The 10,321-nt window shown below is 47.9% G+C and overlaps 2 protein-coding genes across 4 annotated transcripts; both read left to right on the top strand.

Annotated features, from left to right (window-relative positions):
- The first annotated feature begins 1,190 nt into the window (after window positions 1–1,190).
- On the top strand, window positions 1,191–2,104 carry LOC119315064 (RING-H2 finger protein ATL79-like). Its single transcript, XM_037589735.1, has one exon. It carries the CDS (start codon window positions 1,487–1,489, stop codon window positions 1,973–1,975), a length of 489 nt encoding a protein of 162 aa, XP_037445632.1. The 5' UTR covers window positions 1,191–1,486; the 3' UTR covers window positions 1,976–2,104.
- Window positions 2,105–4,178: 2,074 nt separating this feature from the next.
- LOC119319341 (putative pentatricopeptide repeat-containing protein At1g68930) lies at window positions 4,179–9,693 on the top strand. Of its 3 annotated transcripts, none has more exons than XM_037593832.1 (4): window positions 4,179–6,628; window positions 7,070–7,548; window positions 8,820–8,871; window positions 9,607–9,693. In XM_037593832.1, exon 1 carries the CDS (start codon window positions 4,179–4,181, stop codon window positions 6,441–6,443), a length of 2,265 nt encoding a protein of 754 aa, XP_037449729.1. In that variant the 3' UTR covers window positions 6,444–6,628; window positions 7,070–7,548; window positions 8,820–8,871; window positions 9,607–9,693. The 3 variants fall into 3 exon arrangements, with proteins under 3 accessions (XP_037449729.1, XP_037449728.1, XP_037449727.1); XM_037593831.1 differs by lacking the exons at window positions 8,820–8,871; window positions 9,607–9,693 and adding exons at window positions 6,719–6,821; window positions 7,977–8,404; XM_037593830.1 differs by lacking the exons at window positions 8,820–8,871; window positions 9,607–9,693 and adding an exon at window positions 7,977–8,404.
- The last annotated feature ends 628 nt before the right edge of the window (window positions 9,694–10,321 follow it).

Raw genomic sequence — 10,321 nt, 5'->3', positions numbered from 1 at the left:
GCTCGAGCTCATCTACACTATAGAAACATATTTTTTTTAGAACTCCCTCCAATCCATATGAATTGTCAAGGACTTAATAAGTCCACGACAATTAATATGAATCGGCGGGAGTACTTATCTTTTTCATTTTTCCTATTGAAAAAATCACAAAAAAGTATTTTACAAAAGTGTGAAAATATATTTAGATTTTTCTTAAATGTGAACCTTTTTAAAATGTTTGCCATTTTTTTGGAAAATGAGAGAATTTTTTGGAAGGCGAATATTTTTTTGATTTTTAAAACATGAACATATTTTGAAATCTCGAACATAACAAATCAAGAAATGTATTTTTTTTTGTAAGTATGAACTTTTAAAAGACCAGACGAAAATTTTGGAACTCTGAATATTTTTGAATTTTTTAGAAAATCAAAAACAATTAAAAACAGCGTAAACATGCCAAAACCTTCTAGAATGTTTATTTATAATAAAATCAGTGGAAAGCGTACAAAACCTCTCAGTAGGCTCGCTCAGGTCCTCCACTATGTATGCCAAAACCGATGCCAAATTCACTTTTTGAACATTTGGCACCGGTGCCCTACATAGCCCAGCCGATGCCAAATAAAAATCTCAGGGCATCGATTCCTCTACTTGCTCCGACGCCATATTTCGTTGAGGCAATAAACTAGGCAGCCACTGTACTTTTGCATGCGAGGCACCACCGGTGAGACACTGCTTTGAGCTGATGTATTACTAGTTTATATGTAGGTGGGCCAGAGGTGGATGGGTGCCAAATCCTTCACGTTGTGGTGCCGGTGCTAAACTTTTTACATTTGGCATCGAAGTGTATGTGGCAAACTTTTTAAATTTCTGGCACTGAACACATAGTGGAGGGCTTCAGTGGCTGCTTTGTGCGCAGCGACGGCCGTGCCCCTATCTTCGACCAGACTAGGCTAAGAAAAAACTGCCTTACATTTTGAAACCGAGGGAGTATGTGTTTTGACCTGTCTGAGATAAAAAAAAAGAATTTAAGAATGGCTTGTAGCTTTAATCAAACTCGTGATTTTGTTGCAGTGGCCACATGTAAGTAAGACCATCATCCATTCATCCTCTGGCTGTGTGGAGAGCGTGATACGGTGTGCTCGAGAACAGCAGCACAGCTGGTCCCGACGTTACGTACACCCCATGCTCGTCGTGCCGGGCCAAGCAGAGGCGGCTAGCCGGTGGAGGACGGAGGTGGATGGGGCATGGCACGTCGCGCTCCCGACCCCGGATCCAGCCAGCCAGCCTCTATCCATCCGTCCGTCCGGGTCTGGCCCATCTCGCCTGCACCACCACGGCAATCAATCAATCAGTCAGTCCACCTCCACTCCACTCCACCAGCCAGTCACTCACTCAGCTGCACCAGCTAGTGCACCGGGGCGAGCCTCGCTTTCACGGAGCACTGCCCGCCGCCGCGCGCTAGCCAGCCAGCCAGCCAGCCAGAGAAAGAACCGGAGGGAGGCAGGCCATGGCGACGCCGGAGCACGCGCGCGGGGGCCGGGGCAACGCGACGGCCACCGCCATCGCGACCAACCGGTGGGGGCCCTACTCGGGCGCGGGCGACTTCGCGGGCAACATGGCCATCATCCTCGCCTCCCTGCTCGCCGCGCTCGCGCTCGCCCTCGCGCTCCACGCCGGCGTCAGGTGCCTGCTCCGCCGCCGCCGGCAACGGCAGCGGCAGGGGCAGGGGGTCGACGGTGTGGAGGACCCGGAGAAGCCGGCGCCGCCGCCCCCGCTGCCGCCGCTGCTGGTGTACTCGGCGTCCGGGACGCGGCTGGCGGGCGCGGCGGCGCACGAGTGCGCCATCTGCCTGGCCGAGTTCGCGGACGGCGACGCCGTGCGCGCCATGCCGGCGTGCGGCCACGGCTTCCACGCGCGCTGCATCGAGCGGTGGCTCGCCGTGCCCGCCTCCGCCGCCCGCCGCCCCTCCTGCCCGACATGCCGCGCGCCGCCCTGACGCGCGCGCGGGAGACACCCCCTTGTGGCGTTGCCAAGCGCTCTGCCTCTGCTTCGCTCCCTCTGGAATTGGATTGGTGCCTCCCGAGTTCTTCTCTTTTTCTTTTTTCCAGTCTATTCCGCGTGTAAAAATTCCATCGAGTTCGGGATTCGGGATTTGGGTTTTCAAGCTGGCTCCATCTTTGTGTCGATTTATTTATCAGTAACTAGTCCTCCTCAAGTCGTTCTTTTATCGACGGCCGTGTTTGGCAGCTCGCTCACCGACAAGGCCAAATCAAGAGCACAAAGAACTTGCACTGCACTTATCTGAGACTGATTATGATAAGGGAATGATAATCTCAGTTTGTTTGATTTCTACAAAATCTAGGATTTTAGTACTAATCCAATGATCCAGTCGACTCGGATATGGCTCGCGGCCCGCGCCATGATCGGATACGGCACAGCACCCAATGCGTGAAAGCGACCGTGCGCCAGCCAGCCGATCAACCTGAAGCGCGTCGTTCTCGCCGGAGGAGCGTGGGCGCGGTGCCGGCTTGCGCGCGGACAGACACAGTGCCGGCAGTGGCAGGTCGCTGTTTGGATTTCGGCCGATCAGGCCATTCAGATAAGGGCAAGATGTGGAGGGCAACCCACCCATGATGCGATGCGTGCGTTATCAACAAAGGGGAAGGAATGATTGAGTGGAGCAGCACGCCCGGTACGAATGCGTGAGAGCGACGATGGCCGGATCATTCAACAAAGGGGAAGCTTCTAGAGAGGGCAACTCCTTTTTACGTATACCTACGGTGTTGATGGACCGATTTACCGGGTGGACGGATGATGAAGTGGGCGTGTGTGTGTTCTGTGTACGGTCGCAGAACAAGCTAATCCATCCAAGGCTTCCGCCATGTGGCCCAAACCACGGCGCACTCACGTGGGTGTACGTACGTACTTGCTCCGTTCCGAATTATTTGTCGCAGGCATGGATGTATCTATATTTTACTCCCCACGTAAAATGCGCCTCAAGTAAAATTTTATAAAGCCTTGACCTTGTTTATATAAAAGAAATAACAACATCTACAATACTAAAGTTATGCAATATGGAAACTATCATGACGCGTCTAATAAAATTGATTTCGTATTGTGGATGTCAATCTTGTTTCCCCCGTGAAGCTGGTCAGACATTATGGACTCTGACTTCAAACAAATCTTATAAGTGAATACCTGCAACTGTGGACTGCAATTGAAAGGGTGAAACTTCAGCCAACATGACGAGACAGCATCACCTGGTCATGGGAAGCAAACGGCTGCTACTTCACGAGAACGGTCTATGCCACAAAGTTCTGGGGCAGGCAAACCGCCCCAATAGCCGACTTTACCTGGAAGTCCAAAGCGCCAACACAGTGCCGCTTCTTCACATGGCTTGCAATTCAGAACAGATGTTGGACGTCCGACCGATTGGCAAGAAAAGGACTTGATCATCAAGATAGCTGCCCACTATGCAGCCAAGCGGAAGAGAGCATCAACCATATCTTACTACACTGTGTTTTAGCGCGTGAGGTGTGGACGGTGATATGCCACCCCCTTGGCAAGCCGGAGTGGATACCGACACCGGATGACGACCTCTCCACATGGTGCCAGGACAAGGGAGGACGAGGATGGGCTAAGAGGGATGCCAATGTGATCATTATCCTAGTTATGTGGCAACTCTAGAAGCACCGCAACTCTAACATCTTTGACGGGGCCACGCCATCCAAGAATCTAGTTATCCTCGCCGTTGCAAGAGAGGGTCGTGTATTGAAGCAAGCGGGACTACTAAAGGGAGACACGAACATGTTCTTTGCTGAAGTGGAAGGGTGGGCGTGGGTCATCATATACATTGATCGGCACAATATTCTTTTTGATTGATCAGACATTCTAGCGAACAAAGTACATCCATTTTTAACCGATCATTCAAATTTCGGACCATCTCATAGTTGTATTTTTTTTTAAAACAAGCTGTATTTATTGTGGCAAAACCCGCGAAAGGTGCACAATTTATTACTCCCTCGGTCCCATAATATAAGAGCGTTTCTCTTATATTTTGGGACTGAGAGAGTAGAATTTTTTTACTGGAGGCCCATGACCACGCGTCAACGAGAGATGGGCCTGAGTGCTAGGCCCATAACTGGCGTGATATGGATCGCGAATGGCTTCGCGTGTGAGCCCCCGCGCCGGCTCCCGCTATGAGCCGCCCGCTCTGCAACCACTACGCCGCGCTCCTCTCCTCCACCGCCGCCGCCGGCGGCCGCGATGGGGCCCGCGTCTCCGGCGCCGTCCACTGCCTCGTCCTCCGGACGGTCCCGCACCCGCCGCCCACCTACCTCCTCAACCACCTCCTCGCCGCCTACGCCAGGTCCGGCCGTCTCCCCCTCGCGCGCCGCCTGTTCGACGCAATGCCCGACCCCAACCTCTTCACCCGCAACGCGCTGCTCTCGGCGCTGGCCCGCGCGCGCCTCCTCCCGGACATGGAGCGGCTCTTCGCGTCCATGCCCGAGCGTGACGCCGTGTCCTACAACGCGCTCATCGCGGGCTTCTCGGGCGCCAGCGCCCCTGCGCGGGCGGCCCAGGCGTACCAAGCGCTGCTCCGGGAGGAGGCGGTGGTGGACGGCGCCAGGGTCAGGCCCAGCCGCATCACCATGTCCGGCATGGTCATGGCCGCGTCGGCGCTTGGGGACCGCGCGCTCGGCCGGCAGGTGCACTGCCAGATCCTGCGGCTCGGGTTTGGGGCGTATGCCTTCACCGGGAGCCCCCTGGTCGATATGTATGCCAAGATGGGGCTCATTGGGGACGCCAAGCGGGTCTTTGATGAGATGGAGGGCAAGAATGTGGTGATGTATAATACCATGATCACGGGGCTCCTCCGGTGCAAGATGGTTGCTGAGGCTAGGGGGGTGTTTGAGGCAATGGCCGACAGGGACTCCATCACCTGGACTACTATGGTTACAGGGCTTACGCAGAATGGGTTGCAGTCGGAGGCGCTGGATGTTTTCAGGCGGATGAGGGCCGAGAGTGTTGGCATTGATCAGTACACTTTCGGAAGCATCCTTACAGCCTGTGGCGCCCTTGCTGCCTCAGAAGAGGGGAAGCAGATCCATGCCTACACAATCAGAACTCTGTACGATGACAATATCTTTGTTGGAAGCGCGCTTGTTGACATGTACTCAAAGTGCAGGAACATCAGACTGGCAGAAGCCGTTTTCAGAAGGATGACCTGCAAAAACATCATCTCATGGACCGCAATGATTGTTGGCTATGGACAGAATGGGTGCGGCGAGGAGGCTGTGAGGGTGTTCTCGGAGATGCAGAGGGATGGTATTAAGCCTGATGATTTCACTCTCGGCAGTGTTATAAGTTCTTGTGCTAATCTAGCAAGCCTGGAAGAGGGAGCACAGTTCCACTGTATGGCGCTCGTCTCAGGGTTGAGGCCGTACATTACAGTGTCTAATGCACTCGTTACCTTGTACGGAAAGTGTGGCAGTATCGAGGACGCACACCGCTTGTTTGATGAGATGCCGTTTCATGATCAAGTCTCCTGGACTGCCCTTGTCTCAGGTTATGCGCAGTTTGGGAAAGCAAAAGAAACTATGGATTTGTTTGAGAAGATGTTATTGAAGGGTGTGAAGCCTGACGGGGTAACATTTATTGGTGTCCTTTCTGCTTGCAGCCGTTCAGGGTTTGTGGAGAAAGGCCGCAGCTACTTTCATTCCATGCAGAAGGACCATGGTATTGTGCCCTTGGACGATCACTATACTTGTATGATTGATCTTTATAGCAGATCAGGGAGGTTAAAAGAAGCTGGGGAGTTCATAAGGCAGATGCCACGGTGTCCTGATGCAATTGGATGGGCAACATTGCTTAGTGCATGCCGGTTGCGTGGTGACATGGAGATTGGGAAATGGGCTGCTGAGAATCTCTTGAAAACTGACCCTCAAAACCCAGCGAGCTATGTCTTGCTGTGCAGCATGCATGCTTCTAAAGGTGAATGGAGCGAGGTTGCCCAGCTTAGGCGTGGAATGAGGGATAGGCAAGTGAAGAAGGAACCAGGCTGCAGCTGGATCAAGTATAAAAATAAAGTTCACATATTTTCAGCCGACGATCAGTCTCACCCCTTCTCTGGAACAATTTATGAAAAGCTCCAGTGGCTCAACTCTAAGATGGTGGAAGAAGGATACAAGCCTGATGTCAGTTCTGTGCTGCATGATGTGGCAGATGCTGAGAAGGTTCACATGCTCAGCAATCATAGCGAGAAGCTTGCAATTGCCTTTGGCTTAATTTTTGTTCCAGAGGAAATGCCGATCCGGGTTGTCAAGAATCTGCGTGTTTGTGTGGATTGCCACAATGCTACCAAGTTCATCTCGAAGATAACCGGTCGTGATATTCTTGTGAGGGATGCTGTCAGATTTCACAAGTTTAGCAATGGCATTTGCTCATGTGGGGACTTCTGGTAATTCCACTGTCTGTTTGGCCAACGTTGCACATGCTTCAAGTTTAACTAAAGTCAGAAGTGCTACTGGAAGAAAAGGAGAAAAGCTGAACGAAGCTAATCATGGATAATAGTCCCTGGCCATCAACTGGGTTTGTGTGACACAGTACGAACAAATCACGTTCCCTGCAGGTGCAGGACTCATAAGAGGTGTGTTTATGTCATCATGAAAATGTAGTTCTGGAAGATTGTTTTGATTAACATTTTGTTCCTAATTGTTGGTTGGTATGGATCTGACAGACAAAGGGAGAATCTGCATTTGCTAACAGCAGTATGCAGTTTGGTATAAGGATTGTGCATGACTTCTATATCCTTATTGACTCTTGTGTACCAAAGTGGAAGGGTATGCCAGGTTTTGTCATTGTGTGCGCTAATTACCAAATTCGGCACATTGACAGGAGAAACCACCACTCTTCTGCCTTACTAGTCTGAGTGTTAATCTTTTCATTTCATTTTAGCATAACTAGAATGATGCTAGTCTGAGCTTAACCTCTTGCCAGATAAAGCTCCATCTCCAGTGTTTTTTCTTTACATTTTACATAATGTTTGATGTTGCACACTTCAAGTGGTTACTAATTGCAAAATGTGCAGGGTATTTTTTCGGTTATGGCTTGGAGATGGGCCTCAAGTTTGTTGAAAGAAGATCCCACTTATGGCTTTGCACCAAGCAGCAAAGGGAACAAAGCGATTAATCACCATCCACTGAGTCTCTGTTATTAACTTGGCTTCCAAATCTCCAAGACTTTTGTTACGCAACCGAAGTGTTTCCACAGGCAGCCTAAAACAATGCCAATGTGATGCCTGAACCAATCCCTTGTTGAAGTTTAGTGCCTGGTTGCCATATGGGTACTTGATGGCAATGTGAGTCATGTAAAGGGTATATTTCTAGCAGTTCTGCTTGGACAAGGTCATTGCAGTTTTGTCACCATTAGCTACTGGAGAACAAGCTGCAGCAAGTACTGGGAAGAACTTACTGGAGAAATGCCCCTGAAGAACAGTTATACTGCAATTTGAATATCAGGAATTGCAGAAGTCACTGGCTGCATGCCCAAGAACCCCAGCATGGCCAGGTGAGTGTATTTTAGATACCTGATATATATAACAGCGCAAAGTGTTATCCAGTGTGTGAAGAATCATATGTATTTCTTGTGCATTTTATGGTCACATCGGTACTGTCCTCCTGCAATTGTTGTTAGCCTGAGACAGTATTGACCAACTGAAAATTTGGAAGTAAAAATTCTCCGTCGAAATTGGACTGGTGTGATGTACAACTCTAGCTTTGTAACCTGACATCTTCCACTAGCTATTACAACTTACTGAAAGGCCTTGACAATGAATAGAGATAACTATTTTTTTTTGCGGGTGAATGAATAGAGATAACTAAGATGGAAAAGAAAAATAAAAGATAGGAAAAGTGAAGCAAAAATTCGGAAGGGATACTGCACATATACTATATGCTATAAAATAAAGAAAGTGATGTTTCCATTTTTCTTTACAGTGAAGCCAAGTTGGCTTGGTTGTAGGAGTCCATCTCATGGATGATGAGGCTGGTGGTGGTGACCCGGGCGCTGGTGTTGTTGTTGAAGAGGCACATCCCGTTGACGTAGATGGTCTTTGTTGGGTACAAGCAGTTTGGCTGTGCTAGCAGAAATTGCTTAGTATCTAGTTTGGTGGTAGTGTACCAAATTGTAAATCTTGCATGCCACTAGACCACAAGGTGGCAAGTGAAGCATGGGCATGCAGAGCTTGTTTGTAGAACACAGACACAGCTAGCTAGCTTAGCTGCATTGTGCAGTGAAGCTAAGTGAAACTCTCGACAATGAGATCACAGCAACATATTTATTCAGTTCCTACATATATAATATAATGTGCATCTAGAATACAGTATAATTTATTCTGGTAGTCAACAATCAGTTATGGACTGACTGTAATTTTTTGTAAACAAAATATAGTGTGCAACAGTTTTAGTTCGATCATAAATCCATTGCTAGGTTCACTTATCTGCCACCGAGATCATCATCTTCCGAAGTCATGATATCTGCTTTCTGAGACCCAGAGGTACTTTTATCCATCTTTTATTTCTGTTCTGATCCGGAAGACGATGATTTCGGTGGCAGTATTCATATCAAGTATTGGTGTTAACTAAATTATTTACTCAAGACAAGTGCTCCTGAAGGTTTGTTATTTCTTCAACTTGTGAATGGAGCAGTGCATAGAGAATTGTGGATAGGTTCGGATGCTGTTGCTTCCGAGGAGGTTATTTTTAACATTCTTTCATTGCACGTGTAATTCTACTTGGGCTCGATGAGTGTTGTTTCCGATAACTGGTTATGGCTTTCAGAGCTATGCTTGGGCTGCGCCACCGGACCACTTGCCTCCACACTGGCACTCCGGTAAGTAGGAATTTCAATTCTGCATGCCGCCGGAGTGAGGTTGTATTGGTAACATTTTGGCCGCAGTACTGATTCGTTTTTGCCATATTCAAATTAAGAACTTACAGTGAGAGTAAGCACACAACAGTACAGCTTTATGTAGGTGACCAAAATGTTCCTTGCTAGACCTGATTGTGGAATTTTGTTTGATGGTTTTAGTGGAGGCCTGATACAGCTCATACTCCTAACCATGTAATATTTCTGAGTACATATAGTAAATTGCTAGATTTTGTAGCACTTGCTTAACCATGTTTGACAAACTTAAATGTTCTTGCTTGGCCATGTAATATTTGTGACCGTATATGACTGAATGTAATGAAAGGTGCAAAGATTGTGTTTCGACATTCAGTGCAGTTCAGAGTGGCTTGACAATTCTAGATATTTGTCAAGATAATGCACATGTGCTTATATTTGTCAAGATCATAATCTAATTGTTTTGCTTATCTTAACTATTCCATTCTAGATAAAAAAAAAGTTAGCAAAGGTGTGTTTCCATTGTGCATAGTTTAGTCTTACACACTTTCCGCATCAGGTCGGTTTTCTTACTTTGCCCCGCCCCAGCCTCTAAGAAAGCAATTATTTACACCATAAGCTGCTTATAACTATATAATGCAACCTTAACAGAAATTCAGGTCCTGCTGTTTTTGTACTTTTGCTCCACTTTACTGATGTACTATACTAATTTCTCTCTTGCAGGATAAAGTGGGTATTACTATATGTAGTAAATTTGGTTGGATGATTTTGAGCAAGGATAAATGGTGCACATGAAGATTCCATAGCAGGTTCGAGTGCTTGAGTCCGAGGGGTCACCATTTTTAGTTGCATGTACTTTCCATATGATGTTTCTAGCGGTGTGTGAAGCATTTTCTGATTTTATCGTGAAGTTAAGCAAGTCAGCCTCACTTCACCTCGAAAGGGAAAGAGAGCAGAAAATTTTGTGATTATAGGGCACATATAGGAGTCCACGCAGCACATCTCTCCAAGCTATACATAGTACACTAGAGATATGAGCCACATTCCGCAACATAACTGGCAGGAGTACATTTTGCCCCCAATAGACACTACTAGGAAAAGAACTATAGATGGAATTGACACTAATGGCGCACCAGACATGTGGTGCGCCATTACTATATACTAATGGCGCATCATCTGTTGGTGCGCCATTAGTGTGGAAGACACTAATGGTGCACCAGGCACACGGTGCGCCACTAGTAACAAAATGTTTTTTTTTTCATTTTTTCAAATATACTAATGGCGCATCAGTCATAGAGTGCGCCACTACTGTATTTTTTTGACTTTTTTGCAAAACTACTAATGGCGCACCGTTGCATAGTGCGCCATTACTAGTTTAAACTAGTAATGGCGCACTGTGCCACGGTGCGCCATTAGTATAAAAATTAATTTTTTACTT

This window comes from Triticum dicoccoides, chromosome 6A (assembly GCF_002162155.2).
Source record: "Triticum dicoccoides isolate Atlit2015 ecotype Zavitan chromosome 6A, WEW_v2.0, whole genome shotgun sequence".
NCBI lineage: Eukaryota > Viridiplantae > Streptophyta > Magnoliopsida > Poales > Poaceae > Triticum > Triticum dicoccoides.
Note: the sequence above shows the minus strand (reverse complement) of the source record. Positions and strands in the feature narration are given on the sequence as shown.